Here is a 17001-nt window from a genome sequence, read left to right as displayed (position 1 = left end):
GAATCAACACTGTGTATGGGTTCCAAGACAGAAGAGCAGTAAGGGCTAGGCAGTGGGGACTGAGTGACTTAAGGGAGCACAGATAGAAAAGAAGAATCTGAGGTCACATATGAACCTAGGATCTCCCATCTCTGGGCCTGATTCTCAATCCACTGAGCCACCTAGCTGCCCCCATGACTATTCATTTCCAATGAGAGGAAAAGCAGGGAATCCATGAATCCTAAAATATTCTTGAAAAGCATTTGTGGCTTAGAAAATACTCATCCTAATTAAGAGTTTTTGTTCCCACCCTAAGGTAGCCTACCTGGATCTGTGGGATTTTGACCTGTTTCTTCTGCATATTTGCACTCCTGAGTCTTTGTGGTTTCCTCTGATGACTCTTCAGGAGCTACTGGAATGGAAATATTGAGCCATTAATTTGTACATAGCATATAAAAGCAGGCAGCAACGTATCAGCCCTCTGAATCCAGCCTTTCTTAAGGTGAACCTACATAATTTCCTAACCTGATTTTGCTTTTCTCTCTTTCATTATACTTAAAGCTGTTTATTGGCTTTAAATAACATTTTATACCCTTTAGGACATGTAAAATTGTAGTAGGATCCTGAATTAGTCAATCTGTCCTGATCCTGGTTCAGTTACCACCAGGCTTTATTGCAGGGATTCAGTCTGTGCAGGGCCTTCCTGTCACCTCAGATGCAGGCAGAATGGATCATATCTTTAATTTCATTCCTTTTCCACAGCCTACAACTCTGAAATTCCTTTCACCTTCCATCTCTGCCTGTGCCTTGCTCCTGATAAACCTCTCACTTGTCCTCACTGACACGTGCATTATCCGGCCTCTCGATTCTTCCTCAGACCAGCCCTCACCCTGGCCCTGCCCTCCCTTCACAGTTTCAACCCTTTCCACCTCCAGCTCAGCTTTACTCTGTGCGAGTTCTCCCAGGCCCCCTGGCCCTTAACAGTGCTCATTCTAGGGCACGTCTGCTCCCGGAGTGCTAGGAGAGAAGAGGGAAGAATGAGGCATGGATCCAAGAGAAAAGAGGGTGTCTCTGAGGAGGGCTCCGCTGGGGTCCAAACCATGGAGGAGGACAGTGAGGGGAGGCCTGTCCCCTCCCTTCTCTGCAGCAAAGCCCTGAAATACGCTTGGTGCCTTTCGCCCAGGAGTCACTCGGCTCCACCAGCTCTGAAGGATGCATCACAAATGCTGCAAGGGCAGTTAAATGTGTGTGGTGGCGGCATCAGTGGGCTGCAGCACACTACCAATGACCCTTTGTGGGACGGGTGGCAGAATGCAACATGCCTCATGTGCCAGGGACTTAGGAACAACAAGCAACAGCAGAGGCCCTGAGAGAATGGGGGTGGCTTATTGCACTGGTTGCCCCATGGGCCGGGGAGTGAGTGCTCAGGAGAAGAGTGGTGTGACACCTACAAGCAATTATTATTAAAGAAACAAAGGAAAGGCTCCCAAGGGTGGCACAGCCTGACACAGAGCACCTGTCAGGAAACAGGAGAATCCAATGCATGTCGACAGAAGGACACCACAGACCCTGCAGGGCTGCAGTAACATCTCACAACTTGGAAAAGGCAGGAAAGGGTTGATGAGGAGGAACCAGAAGCAGTGACAAAGGCACACTGCGGGGCTTTATGGAGAGGAGGACTCTGTCACCAGAAGTCTCTGGCCAGGAGTTCATGGGGAAGGAGGAGGCATACCCTGAGATGGCAGGGGCCAATTCCATGCATGCAAAGACCTCTCTCTAGCAGTGGGTCAAACAAGAGGCAGATCAACTTAGAAAAGTATAAAATAACACGATTTATGTTCTGCTGTATTTTGATTTATGTTGTTAATTTTGCTTTCCAAAGACTGATTCTAGCCCCATATGAATTTTGCACCTCATTTTCCCCCTCTGCTCTGAACAAGAGAGAACCTAGGCAGAGGGAGAATGCCCCAGGAGCCATGGGTCTGCTTTCCCTCAGTCTCAGGCATCTCCATCAGTCTCTCACTCAGTGTCTTGGTTTCAAACTTTTAGGACAAGAGAAAATAATCCTTACTGACTTCCCCGCCTGGAGGGGGGGGCTGTGGCTGGGAGGGGCTTGGGAGGCCTCGGGGTGCATCCTGTTCCTCAGGCTTGCTGTGGCTCCCACTTCCTCTGGAACTTGAGGCAGTGCTGCTCCTACCCCCAGAAAAGACCATGAGTGACTCAAAGGAACAGGATCATATCACTCTATTGCAAATAATAATCATATGGAAATAGGTTCTGAACAATGATACATATAAAACCCAGTGGAATTGCTTGTTGGCTCTGGGAGGGGGGAAAGAAGAGGGAAGGGAGAGAACATGAATCATGGAATCATGGAAAAATATTCAAAATTAATTAATGTATTTTTAAAAAATTTTTAAAAGGAATAGGATCCTAAAGGATGGGGCACTGGGTGCTTTTACAATCATTTTTAATGCAGGTGACAAAACAGAAACCAACGTGTGAAGTATAGTCATAGAAAGGCCTGTTTTTAATTTGCACATATAAAGGATAATCTTTTCAAGGCCACTTGAATCTAAATTTTATGATTTAAGCCTCATAACAATAGGAACAAACACTGTCAAATCTGGATGACTACATTCTTGGAATGTGGTTTTTGTGCTTTTATTGGCATTAGTGTCTAAATGCATCTTTCCTGAATGTGGCCATAAAATATTATCTTTCTCCCTTCTCCTGCCACTAGTAGATAGTTCATTCTATCCATTCCTATGAAAAGTCTCGCTGTTTTTGATCTATCATGGCAAAGGAATCCTTGTATGAATGCCCTTCTCAGGAACTCTCTGCTAGCTTGGTTATTGTTTCTTGAGGTCTGATAACCAGAACTACACCAATATTTGAGTTGTAACCATATCACGCTTTGGGGGAATAAAGGATAAGATTCTCTACTTTATTACAAATACTTTCCTACTAGTCTTTGATAAAAAAATTTATTTTAATCAAATACAAAATAGAATGGGCTTTTTTCTGCATGCGTGCGTGCGTGTGTGTGTGTGTGTTTGTATACATACATATATACATACATATATATATACACACATATAAGAACAGAAAGAATCTGAACATCAAATTACATATTGCTATTATGTAGTGCTTGCTTGTTTTTCAAGTATATAAGGTCAATCTGTAGCTTTCAAAGCTGTCCTGATTGCCCTTAATGATGCCATTTATTTCTTTCCTTCCTTCCTTTTCTTCTACTTTCTCTCCCACTATCTTACTCTCTCCAAAGAACAAAAAAAAGGGCCACTCTTGGATTCTTCTAACACAATATTTTCAATAAGTACATAGGTTATGATAAATTCTGGTGGAGGAAAAGGAAATTTATGTCCAAGAATAAAATAAAATATCCCGAAAGAACCTGATAATAGATGAGACAGAATATTATCTTTTTTTAAAAGTTTGGAACAAAATATAAACAAAAATAACACAATGAACTTGGAGACAACCAAAGTACATATATCTTAGTAGGAAATTGCTTTCAGTTTTCTGCCAAGATGTTGTAAAAAGATTTTAATTATAAAAATTAATGTGTTTTATGTCTGTATTAATGAAGATCCCTCCTCCATATTAAGGTATCTTAAAGATTTAAGTTAGGGGGCAGCTGGGTAGCTCAGTGGATTGAGAACTAGGCCTTAGAGTCGGGAGGTCCTAGGTTCAAATCTGGCCTCAGACACTTCCCAGCTGTGTGACCCTGGGCAAGTCACTTGACCCCCATTGCCTAGCCCTTACCACTCTTCTGCCTTGGAGCCAATACACAGTATTGACTCCAAGATGAAAGGTAAGGGTTTAAAAAAAAAGATTTAAGTTGAATACCAAGGTGTAAATTACATTCTACATCTAACTGTTAAAAGGCATTACCCAGTAGCCTTTAGTGTCTTTGCTGTTGTAGGGCATATTTACTAATCAAGAAAGATGTCAGAACACTCCATGTACAACATGTATTATGGATATACTCTTTCTTCTTTCTCTGATTATAGTCTTCTGTTATTAACTGAGGAGGGACATTAGCTCTCAATTTCTGGCCCTTTTAAATTAAAATGTAGGAAAATGTTTCCTCCTTTATTTAGCTACTCCTGACTTTTCCCTTTGAGGAATTAATCCTTAGTGTCATTCTCAAATCTAGGTTAATTCAATATGAAGAGATGTAAGAAAATGAATTTGGAAACAATTTCAAAGCTTCACTTACACAATTAGAAAAGTAACGCCTGGGTAGCTTTTATTATTAAGATGTTACACATAAATGAGTTTTGCAAATGAAGGAAGATTACTCCTTCAGTGTCAAATTTTTGGTTGTTTTTGCTTTTAATGTACTCTTCTTTCATCATTTTTTTGTTTCATTAAAGTATGTTCAATATATCATTTTCTTTGTGAGCTGAGTCTTCATTTTGAACATCAGTTATTGTATAGTGATAAAATACAGTAAAGCCTTCAGGAATGTTGAAGTAGATAGGACTGCTCTCCCTTGCACTAAATGTATTACTGTTCATTTGAGGTTTTAGAAGTGTTTGTTTTCTCCTTCTTTGGTAGCTGACACTTCTTGTTGCTATCATTCTTTGTTCTATCCCATTCCTGACAAATCTGTTGCATCTCACATTCTGCAGGGAGGAAAACTAGAAGACACCAGTGAAAGCTGCATGAAGAAAAAAACAAACGAAGCTCCCAGTGATGGCTTAAGAACCTCTTCCAAAGCACACAGGCTTTTTCTGACTATTTAGAGTTCTTTTCTCTTTATGTATTTCCCAGTAAATACTATGTTCTATATGGTCAGGATGGCTGAAATTTGACCGAAGGGCAATGAGAGGCGTCACACACACTGCTATGTGTAGGAAATGTATTTGTTGCCAATCACAACATTTTAATTATACACAAACAAAATTTGGTCTGGCTCCTAGACATGTTTACTGAATTTAGAATGTTCAAAGGAAAGCACAGAGAAACAATATTATAGTTTCAATACAAGGAAGAAATGATAGAAAAGAGGAAAGAAGTGGCAGGTTCAAAATATAAGACTTTATCCATGTCATCTATTGAATAAGGAAGGAGGTCACAAGAATGAGGAAAAAGTGGGGAAGTGAAGGGAGGGAGAGGGAGAGGGAGAGGGAGAAGGGGAGAGAGAGAGAGAGAGAGAGAGAGAGAGAGAGAGAGAGAGAGAGAGAGAGAGAGAGAGAGAGAGAGAGAGAGAGAGAGAGAGAGAGAGAGAGAGAACTGAAAGAGATAGAGAGGGAGAGAAAGACAGAATATGATAATCTGGTAATTTAGAGTGGAGTAATAATGGCTTTACATACAAAGGGAAAAGAGGGGCAACTAGGTAGACAGGAGGTCCTAGATTCAAATCTGACCTCACTGACTCTGGAGCAAGTCACTTAACCCCAACTGCCTAGCCCTTACTGTCCTTCTGCTTTGGAACTGATATTTAATATCGAAAAGGAAAAGAAACTTTTAAGAAAACTATTAACTCTATATTTCTACTACCAATATTTCTTTAGGGCATAACACATTAAAAAATATAATGTGACAAAGTAAAAACTGCTAGCAAATACAAAAGTGACTGATGCAAACCTGAATGATCTTGGGAGAAAGGAAAGCTATATCCAGAATGAAAAATAGAAATTTAAACTAATTCTAAGAAAATATTGAGTTAAGGGAAACTTATTTTTTATTTGCATTTCTCTTATTTTTAGTGATCTGGAACCTTCTTTTAAATAGTTACTAAGAATTTCCCTTTCTTCTTTTGAGAATTATCAGTTCCTATTCTTTGATCACTGCTCTAATGGGGAATTGCTATTGTTATTTGTCCTCAACATCACAAAGTTATGTCTTGATTCGGGAATTGCTACTAGTATTTTATATATCTGTATGTATGTTAATTGTTTATATATTTTGGATCCCTAATCTTTATCAGAGAAATGATACAAATACTTGTTTTCCCCATTGGTCCATTTCTTTTGCCCTAGGTACATTGATTTTGTTCGTCCATAAGATTATTAGTTTCACACATCATTACTCTTTATCTTTCGTAATTTCCATTATCTCTTGTTTGTTCAAGAACACATCTCCCATCGATAGCTTAGGAAATAGATAATTTGCTTCTCTTCTAATTTTTGTGGTATGATTTTTAATATTAAGGACACATATCCATTTAGAATATATTGTAGAAGATGTAATCTAATTCTAATTTCTGCCAGATGGCTTTCCAGTTTCACCAACAACTTTTTTAAAAACCTTTATCTTATACTATGTATTGATTCTAAGGAAGAAGCGTGGTAAGGGCTAGGCAATGGGGGTTAAGTGACTTGCCCAGGTTCACACATCTAGGAAGTGTCTGAGGTTAGATTTGAATCCAGGACCTCCTGTCTTTAGGCCTGGCTCTCAATCCACTAAGCCATCCAGTTGCTCCCCTCACCAACAATTAAAAAAAAAAAAACCCTTACCTTCTGTCTTGGAATCAATACTGGGTATTAGTTCCAAGGTAGAAAGAGTGGTAAGGGCTAGGCAATGGGGGTTAAGTGACTTGCCCAGGGTCACACAGCTAGGAAGTGTCTGAGACCAGATTTGAATTTAGGACCTCCCATCTCTAGACCTGGCTCTCAATCCACTGAGCTACCCAGCTGCCCCCCTCACCAATAATTTTTAAGAAAATAAGGAGTTTTTTCCTAAGTTACTGTAATTTTCTGCTTTATTGAATACTGAGTTATTCAGTTCCATTGTTTCTGATTCTTCCTCATCTGGTATGTTCCATTGATCTACTCTCCATTTTTAATCAATATCAGATTGTTCTGATGACTATTGCTTAATAACAAAGCTTGAGGTCTAGAAGTGTTATTTCCCCTTAGTACCTGTCTTTTTTATCATTTCCTTTGAATATCTAGATACTTTATTTTTTCCAAATGAATTGTTATTCTTTTATGGAAGCAATAATAAGGGTAATCTTATTACCAATAACAAAAAATGCATAATATATCTGACAATCAATTGTCCAAAGCAATCAAAATTATCTTTGTAAATTCGATCACAGAGTTCTAGGAAGAGTATCTTTGTTTTACTCATAATTGCTGAGAGGTTCTAGTACATGCCCACATCATAAGGTGCTTGCTCTTGGTGTTAAGAGATACTTTTCACAATGTCAAAAAGAGATCCCTCAAAAGTCTTACATCTGGTAGTTTTCAACATAAATAAATAATGTGTTATCAAAGACATTTTCTGCATCAATGGAAATAATTGTGTAGTTTTGAATGCTTTTGTTTTTAATATGATTATCTTATTTTTCTATTGTTGCACTATCCTTGAAGTTATTCCTGGTATAAATCCATTGTAGTAGTGATGAATCTCTATAGTCTGGCAGTATTTTTAAAAAAATGTTTTAGTTGATATTCACTGATGATATTAAGTCTATAATTCTCTATGTTTACTCTTTCCTGGTTTAGGTTTTTATATTGTCTCATAAAATGAATCTGGTAGGATTTTTTTCTTTCTCTTTTAAGAGTAAGTTGTATAGATATTACTTATTGTTCCTTAAAAGTTTCATAGAATTTTCTCACAAATCCATGAGGGCCAGACTTTTCCCTTTGGCTGTTCTGATAATTATTTTTGTTTGATTTTGTTGTGATTTCACCTTGTTCATTTGTTATTTCGATTTTATTTTTCTGTCTTTTAATCTGGCTAAAGGTTAAGCAATCTTATTATTTTTTTAATAAAAACAACTTTTAGTTTTCTCATTCTAGAGGTTTTTTTTTAATTTCACAGTTTCTTTCTTCTTTAATTTTTTAGTATCTTTTCTTTAGTGCTTATTTTAGATTGGCTTTCCAATTTTTAAAATGCATTTTCAGTTTATTAAATCCTTTTTTCTGTGTTGTTAATATCTATTTGTAGGAATATGATTTTTTCCCTGAGGATTCCTTTAGTTGTATCACAAAAATTTCAGTATGTCATTTCATCATAATTTTTTTCAACTAGTTTTTGTTTCTATTGGGTTTCTAACCCACTCATTAATCAGAACTTCATTGTTAAATCTTTATTTGGGTATGTGTATTTTATTTGTGCTCCCTGAACTTATTACTATTCTTATCTTGTTATGATATGTAAATGTTTACTGCTTCCGTCTTTCCAATTTTATTTCTGCCCTTTTATCTTTCTGTTAGATTTATCCAAAACAAAGAGCAGTTATTGAATCTCCTGCCATTATTGTATTATTCTCTAAGCCTTCTTATAATTTTTTCTTTGATGAATTTAATATTGAAATTGGTTTGTTCTATGGTTCCTTCTTGCTAATCCCTTTTTATTCTGTGAATGTTTTTGCTTTGTCTGACAGAATGACTGCAACTCATTATTTTGGATTCATCTGATGGAATAATATATTTTTCCATAGCACTTTATTTAAGTGTTTTATAGGTGTGTTTCTTGTAAGCAACAGCTTGTAGATTTTGTTTTATTATTCCATCTGCCACTCTTTTTCCTCTTATTGGATTATTTAATCCACTCACATTTTAAATGAGTTAGGTTTATAATTTTCTCCATTTGTCTCTACTTATTCCTCTCCCCACCCTCCAATTGGATTCTCCCCTGCCCGGCCCTTTCCTCCATAAACACAGTAGTATTTTGTGTTCTTCAGTTATTTTAGCTTAATCTACTTTAAAGCAACTCTTTACCTACAGATTCTCTTCCTCAAGTCATCCTTCCACCTCATCTTCATTTGTCATCCTTTCCCCTAGTTTAATTTAACTTATTAAGTCATTTAATCTATTTAATCCCCTGTCTCTTTTTGGAGTTGCCCTTCTTTTCTTCCCCTTCAGCTTGTTTTGTTCCATTTGGTTTTAAAATTTCATTTTTCTATGCTTTATTGTAAAAAAGGATTTCTTGCCCTCAATCTTTTCATTATCTATCTTTCCTTTCTATATATTATAGAAATTTATTCTTTGGTTGATGACCCTAATACTTATTTGGTCTTTATTTAGTACCTATATTTCTCACAGAATAAAAATTTTAAGGTAACTATTTTGATATCTTCTAAATAGTTTCTATGTTACACCTTGTACACCTTTCTCCCTGCCCCCCATTTTCTATTGTGCCTTGCTTTTCAAAATACCAATTCTTGTAGGATATTGGGGAAGATAATTAGTTCCCAGTAGGAATTTTCCTATGTCTTTGATTGTCAGTTTATTATTAAGCTTTGCCCTACCCATGGTCATTTCCCTCTTCCATTTGCCATGCAATATTGACCACAAGTAACAGTTCCTCCAAGTGCTGATTCCCCATTTTCCCTTATAGAATATCAATTAGCAACTAGTGTTCCCTCCCGCCTCTGAAAAAAAGATCTTTCCCATTTGGTATCCTCTTTTATATAGAAATTTGAAACTGCTTTATCTATTGCACATTAATTTCCATTTTGGAGAATTTTGAAAAATTATGAGGTTCAGAGAAAATGTCTAGTTTCTTATCTTGATCATATGATCCAGAAGTTAAGTGATTCTTTCATAAGAAATCAACCCTTGTAGATTAACTGACACCAACATAAAAATAATGGCAGAAAGCACAGAAAAGAAACTAGAAAAAAATGCTGAGTTGTAATTTCTATTAAAGACCAAGGGTCATGACAGTCAAGTTGGTTTAAACATGTTTTAAAACAGTTTAAGAACCTCAGAACACTATTTTTAAAAATCTTGTTAACTATTAGAAGATTTAACATCTTTTATCACAGGGGTACTTGCATACACAGTAAGTCTTAAAAAAACCCATTAAGAGGCCAATGACCAAATGAAACAACATATTCCAATGTTAAAAAATCTGAGTAGACTAAGTGATGTAGTGATGTGCTCTGAGTAAAATCTGCCTGCTTTTATTCAAATCGTTAATTAAAAAATCTAGAAAGAAAATTCCAAGGTAAAGTTAGAGAAGTATGGAGTCTCTAGATATGTTCAATCTTCATATTATCAGACAGTATTCTAAAAATATTAAAGCAGAGAATTTGTAGCAACGTGCTTTTATAGTATCACTGCTAATTCTTCAATGACATTTAGGAGCTTCTTTCCTTCTTTTAAGTTAAAATGCCAGAATTATTCTTTCATTAAATGTTAAAATTTAAAGGATTCAAGACTTTTGGCAGTGAAGGTATGTCCCTCTCAATGATAAAGATTTCAACTCTTCTACCTTTTAGCTGATGGCCTTTGAGAATTTCTACAGCTGAAAAAATTCATCAACCTGTGGTCAATCTGGTGATAAGCAAGGCTAGTCCTTGTACAAAACACATTTAGCAGTTAAGCTAGCACTGAGCTAGTATTTGAAGACTTTCCCACTTGGTGAGATTTGTCAGAGATTGTGCTCCCTTGGCTCAGACTTTGAGAGAAACTTCCCTGCCACAATGGAATAAGACTTTGGCAGAGGTCAATAAAATATTGAGGAACTCTGTCTGAAATAATCTAATTAGTTTTCCTGATAAATTGAGATACTGCAAAAAAAAAAATGGGGCAGCTAGATGACTTGAGAGCCAAGCTTGGAGATGAGAGATTCAGATCTGATCTCAGATACTTTCTAGCTGTGTGACCCTGGACAAGTCACTTAACACCCTCCCACCCCCCCCCAGTCCATACTACTTTTCTGTATTGGAAGCAATACTTTAGTACTGATTCTAAAAAAGAAGACAAAGATTTAAAATAAATAAATAAAGAAACAAATAAATAAAGACACTGCATGAAATTATGAAAAAATGGTTTGTTGCTGGATACTAACTACAGTTAGAGTTTTCCTTTACCAAACTAACTGCTTAGAACACAGGATAAAGTCAGAAAATAATAAATGTCTAGATAGTTAAATTAGAGCTCACAAAGTTTACATATTAATTATGTTTATTACTCAGAAGAGTTCCATAGGCCATTCTGTTTACTTTTGGAAAAACAAGCTTTATTATCTAACATCCCATTCCATAATAAATCAGAAACTATAAATTAGAAGGTGGTGAGCTAAGGACACGTGTACCATTAAGGTAAGCATTCTGACTAGCAGCAGGAAGAGAGTGAATGAAGAAAGGAATCAGAGAAGTTGACACAAGAACTCAAAAATCACCTAAGTTTGAAACCACTTACCACTGGGGTTAATAAACCTTGACACAACAGAACCCCTTTTGAGCATATTGACTATATTATTATATTACATCATAGTACAATTACCGATGGTCAGAATACTTAAAGAAATACAATTAAATAGATGCATTCAGCACTTACTATATTTTACTATTTGAAAGGCATTGGTGGTAAGCACTAGGAAGTATATAAATAGAAGATGCAATTCCTGCCTTCAAGGAATTTCTTGTCAGGTAGAAGGGTCAAAAAACAATAATACACCACAAGACAAGCTATTATGGGGGGGGGGGGAGGAGAGAGAAAGACAATGGGAAAGAGGAAGAAAAATAACATCTGATTGCAAGAATACCAGAAGGCTTCATAAAGGAGGTAGCATTGTAGCTGCGTAGAGTATGACTTTGATAAGCATATATTTGGGGGCAGGAAAGCATTCCAGGTTGAGAGGTCAGTGTGAGCAAAGGTACACTACTAGGAGACCACAGGACATGTTTAAGGAGCAATCAATTAGGTGATTTTGGCTGTGGTAGGAATATTTAGAAACAATGCTGAAAAAGGGTTGGACAGGCACAGCTGAGTGGCTCTGTAGATAAGAGAGCCAGCCCCAGAGAGGGGAGGTCCTGGGTTCAAATCTAGCCTCAGATACTTCCTAGCTGTGTGACACTGGGTAAGTCACTTAACCCCAATTACCTAGCCCTTGCTGCTCTTCTACCTTGGAACCAATACTTTAGTATGGATTCTAAGACAGAAAGTAAGGGCTAGTAAAAAGAGAGAAGAAAAAAGGGTTGGGGGCCAATATTACAAAAGACCTTGAATGACACCATGCTGAGGGCACACACTTGGAAGGCTAAGGAGCACCACTATTGTTTTTTAAATGGTAAACGAGTCATCAAGAATAGGTTAATTGTAAAACATTTCCATCAAAAATAGTTATAAATGAAAATTTTCTGGCATATAAACAGAAAGTTGCAGATATGTAGAAAATTTACTTACTATAAACTACTTTCCAGATAATGCCAGAAAACAAGATTATTACTCATTCATAATAGGGGAAACAAAGCAAAAACAATTTTGAAAGTCAATTTCATAAACAATTCTTCAGAATGACAAAGAACATTTTTTTTAAAGGCTAAACTTACCACTCATCTGTGAAGTCCAGTTTAATGGTGCTTGTGGTTGTTCCTTCAGTGCTGTAGTGTAAACTTAAAACTGGCTCACCTGTCCCTGGTCGTGGGCTCAGCTTTTCACTACTGTTATCTGAAAATGGTGTGTGACAATGTTTGAAAAAGTTTCTGTAACTTCAATAAAAAGATAGCATTTCTTAAGAGTTTATTTTTATTAAATGAGGTTTTTCTTTTTGTATTTCTTATGGTCCCAATTAAAGTGCAAGAGGAAATATATTAGGTCAACATTATTGAAATTTAAAAGTTTTCCTACAAATATAACTACTGGCACTTTGAAATGGCTCAGGGTCAAATTCTATTTTTAGTTATAGGTACAAAACTCCCAGAAACTCAAATGGAAGTCACATATACCAGATCATGGGGCCTTAAGGAACAGAATGAAATAAACTGATAGAGGATGTTGATCCTTTAATATAAATTCTGTTCATCTAAATGTCTTTACGCTTTAGTTGAGATAATAACTGCATAACAGTGTACTAACTGTAGCAATTTTGGCATTAAATTCATCAGAATTAGTAAACTAGTAACATGCAAAAGCATTAAAAAGAAGCTGTTAATATACTGAAACTTTTTACAAATGAACAAATGCCATAAAATTATTGTGACTACTTCTAATTCAGGTTTGTAATTCAAGAAAATACTTCAAAATTAATATGCTCTTAAATAAAAAAGGAACAAAACAATTTAATGAATGCCTTTATTTCTAAACTCCCCTTTGTCTTAAGATTATATTTTTGATGCTTGAAAAATGTGTAATCCATTCATAACTTAGCCTCCTCACTGGATTGATTATGCAAGGAATTATAATTCCTCACATTATGGAAATACCTGTGATGTGACAGATCTGGCATGAAGACAATTGGCATTTATCTACATAAAGATATAGGCATAAACATGTACACATACATATATGTCCACTTTATCAAATCACCAACAAGTAGAGGATCAAAGCATGGAATTCTGCTAGGTTCCTCATAGCAATTTAAGGCTAAATATTCTTAAAAGCAGAAATCAATCTGTAACACTTCAAAGCCAAAAGGAATGAGCCAAAAGGCCAAAAAGGATGCTCAGAGATAAAATAAAACACTGCTCACAAGACTTCCCTTTTAAGATGAATAGTATTAAGAAACACAGGACTTTGCTAGGAATATAAATGGATAAGCAAACAAAACTGATGATCTTTTATAAATGTCTTGCAGCAAATCTGTTTTTGAGATAACTGCTAAACATTTCAAAGATTAATAAAACCAAGAAGCTCCCTCTCTTTTTAAAAAAAATCAAAATTAATTGGGCTTCAGGGATATGACATTTTCTCTCATAAGAACACATATGCATTTTTTCACTTAAGGATCTCAAAACACTTGAAAATATTAATGAAGATTAATGAATGAAAAAAATTTATAATCACAAATAGAACTGTTGGTCTTAAGAGACAGTATAACAATTATACAGTTTCATGGATGAAGAAACTAAGCTGCAGAAAGAGCAAGTGATATGTCTATAAGAGTGCTTCTTCCATTATATCTTCCATGTAGCCTACCAAAACATAAGCTGCCAAGTCACAGAAATAGGGTAAGGATTTGAAGGATTCAAGAAGTAGCAAAGGCAACCAGCCTGGATTGATTCTTTCTTTATGGCTGACAATGCTTTAGTAAGGAAGAAGTCAAGGATATTACTTTTTTATGCAAAGAAGTAATCTCAAATCAATAGAGGCCTAGGAGATCCTAAGGGTACATCCCTTTCAAAACTTCCTGGTGGAAACCTCCTACTTAACCATATACTATCATACAAAGAGAAGTGTAAGGATCATACACTGTCTTCTCTCAATGGCTGTCTCTTTTCAGAAATGCAGCATTCTCTAGCACAAGGGCTAGTAGTCAAGAGGGATCTGCAGTTATGTCAGGTGTCTAAAAAAGTATTCACCATTTGACTATGAGAAAATGAACACTGTTCTAAAAGGAAAGCTTACCTTTTAGCTTAAAATATGAAAGAAAATTAATTTTCTTTATTCTGTTTCCTCCCTTTCTGAAAAAATACATCTTACTATCAGTCTTCCCCAACTTGATACATTTTGAAAAACTTTTCACCGATATTAACACTGAGCACAAGGACGGATTATCTACAACATTTTGTTTAATAAGCACAAGTTGCACTTTAACAGTGTTTGATTCTTCTAAATATGTGTTTTCTATGGGTAGAAATCAAAATAGAACTTTAAGCTTTTCTGAAGTAATGAAAATGTCCTGGGAAAGTTTTTATTAACTCACTATACACCCATCTGTCCTATGTCCAAAACCAAACCAAATCAAACAAACAAAAAGCAGTGTTACAGCCTTAAGACTTAATTTTTGATTTTTTAAATAAAAATTTCATCTATTAATTTTCTTAGCAAGTCCCTTAAACAAACTATTAGCTTAACAGAGACAACTTGATTAAATATCCTAATTCACAGAATCATGAAATTTTAAGAATTTAGAACAATTCTCAATTCTACCACACTCCAAAGAATGGTCAGTTAGTCTCTACAAGGGAAATGTCCAGAGACAGACTAGTGAAGTGGTCAGTTTCTCTTGTTTTACATTTTATAGCATGAATATATGAGAATGACAAGAACTTATCCACCAGAAACCATTCCAATACTTGAAGGAAGCAATCAATATACTCTCTCCCATAATTGACTTTTACTTTTAAGGCTAAATACCTCATTTCCTTCAACCAATCTCACAGACATGGTTTTGAGTCCCCTTATTAGTGGGGATACTGTCCTCCAGAGTAGGAGTTCTTTTTCTTTTTTAAAATCCTTATCTTTTGTCTTAGGATTGAGACCAATATGGTTCCAAGGCAAAAGAGTGGTAACTTGCCTAGGAACACATAGCTAGGAAGCATGTGAAACCAAATTTGAAACCAGGACATCCCATCTCCAGACCTGATTTTTTTTATCAACTGAGCCATCTCACTATCTCTAAGAGCAGTGGTTCTTAACATATTTTGTTACAACAACTCCTTTGGCAGTCTGTTGGTGAAATCTATAAATCTATGAACCTCTTCTCAGTCAAGCTTTTAAACACATAAAACAGGAAACCAATTATATTCAAATATAGCCATTTGTCTATCTACCTATACTGATAGACTTCTAAGTTAAGAACCCTTGCTCTATTTGAACTCTGCCATACCAAATTCTTCCTGATATTCATTAGTCATAATTAACAATTCTATACGGGCAAAGTAAAACTTATTAGGAAAAGTTCATGGCAAACCAAGTTACCCTTTTGAGATAGGGATTGGGAAATTAGGTCAACTTTCTTTCCTTAAGAATCTATGATAAGTGTGTTTCCTGACTGCCTGGTTCTCTTATTCCCTCCGTTAACATTGAACAGGATTTGTGTGTTCCACCTGAGTACAAGAAGTATGTAAAGAAAAATTCCTTTTTTACCATATCCTTCACTGACAAAATTCTCATGTGATCTTATATAAATCAGAGCCAGCTGGCGAGCTGCTATTTTCAAGCACATCTGACAGAAATTTGTGTAGTAGCTCCTTTCTTTTCAAACATTTATCCATTTTATTATACCTGTGCCCAAAGGATGAGTTCAAATATAGCAATAAAAGGAACAAGTTAATACACCTTCTATATAGAAGGAAAAAAGACTTCTTTTCTGAATGATCCTTTATAACATTTACCCAATTTGGGGACAGGAGTATTTTATCTACTGAATTAGTAAATACATTTAGAAAGTGTGGTGTGGTTATTATTATGATAAAAATCACACATCCATTAATTACCTAGACATTACAATAAAATACATTCAAAGGCATGACCCCAGAATATTCCCGTTTGAAATTTTTCATTTTATACTGTTATTTTTTGTATTATGTACCATTATAACCCATTTTGTTCTAAGTTCATACTCTACATCCTTGCACCCATTATCAAACCACAAACACTTGCTAAGTATTTATTCTCTAGTAGGTAGACTCTAGGTTGAGAAACAAAAATCAATGGCAAATAGTCCCTACTCTTAAAAGGCTTCCATCCCAGAAGAGAAGACAGGCATATAGAGGCACATATAAAATATATACAAATAACCAAAAGCATATTTTGGGGGGGATGGAAGGAAAAACACCATCAACTGCAAGATCAGCAAAGCCTTCCTGTAGGACTTTTTGACCTGGGTTTTGAAGAAAATTAGTTATTTTAGGAGGCCCAGGTGAGGTGACAGAACTCCAGGTATGAACTCCAAGCAGGGGAAGCATCCTAGGACAATGGATGTTGGCCAGACTGGAGAGTGCGTGAAAGGGAGTAATGAATAATAATAAACCTGAGAAGTGAGTTGGGGGAATTAAAATCCAAATGGAGAGAGGGTCTGTATATGGTGCTAGGCTGAATGATGTGATTGGGCCTGAGCTTAAGCATATCACTTATGCCACCCAATATGATACATTACTGATGCCAATATCAAAAACAAGTTAATACATGTAAGACAGAAATCTTGTGGAGAACTTGGGTCTAGTCAATCAACTGTTAAATCTATGGCTTCAGAAGATTTTGGATCCCTATATTAATTGCGTTTTAGATAGCCCCAAAGGACAAATTTCCCTAGGTTAGTCAGTATTAATGAGAAGCAATTCTCTCTATTGTTAAGGCTAATTTCCTACTTTATTTTTAGCTATAAACTACAAGATCTCCATACCTTTCTCCAATTGTATCATAA

The 17001-nt window shown here is 35.9% G+C and overlaps 1 protein-coding gene across 16 annotated transcripts in view; it reads right to left on the bottom strand.

The window, feature by feature from the left end:
- The window catches only part of DCAF6 (DDB1 and CUL4 associated factor 6), a 162690-nt gene that overhangs the window by 32361 nt on the left and 113328 nt on the right, over positions 1 to 17001 (bottom strand). For 13 of the 16 annotated variants that reach the window (XM_007480727.3, XM_007480726.3, XM_007480720.3 and 10 more), the window contains 3 exons: positions 12245 to 12362; positions 2051 to 2172; positions 305 to 391 (listed from right to left, as the gene is read on the bottom strand). In XM_007480727.3, the coding sequence (XP_007480789.1) occupies positions 305 to 391; positions 2051 to 2172; positions 12245 to 12362 (327 nt within the window). The remainder of the gene's footprint in view (positions 1 to 304; positions 392 to 2050; positions 2173 to 12244; positions 12363 to 17001) is intronic. The other 3 variants (XM_056815500.1, XM_007480721.3, XM_056815502.1) reach the window with 1 other exon arrangement.

This window comes from Monodelphis domestica, chromosome 2 (genome assembly GCF_027887165.1).
Source record: "Monodelphis domestica isolate mMonDom1 chromosome 2, mMonDom1.pri, whole genome shotgun sequence".
Classification (NCBI taxonomy): Eukaryota; Metazoa; Chordata; class Mammalia; order Didelphimorphia; family Didelphidae; genus Monodelphis; species Monodelphis domestica.
Note: the sequence above shows the minus strand (reverse complement) of the source record. Positions and strands in the feature narration are given on the sequence as shown.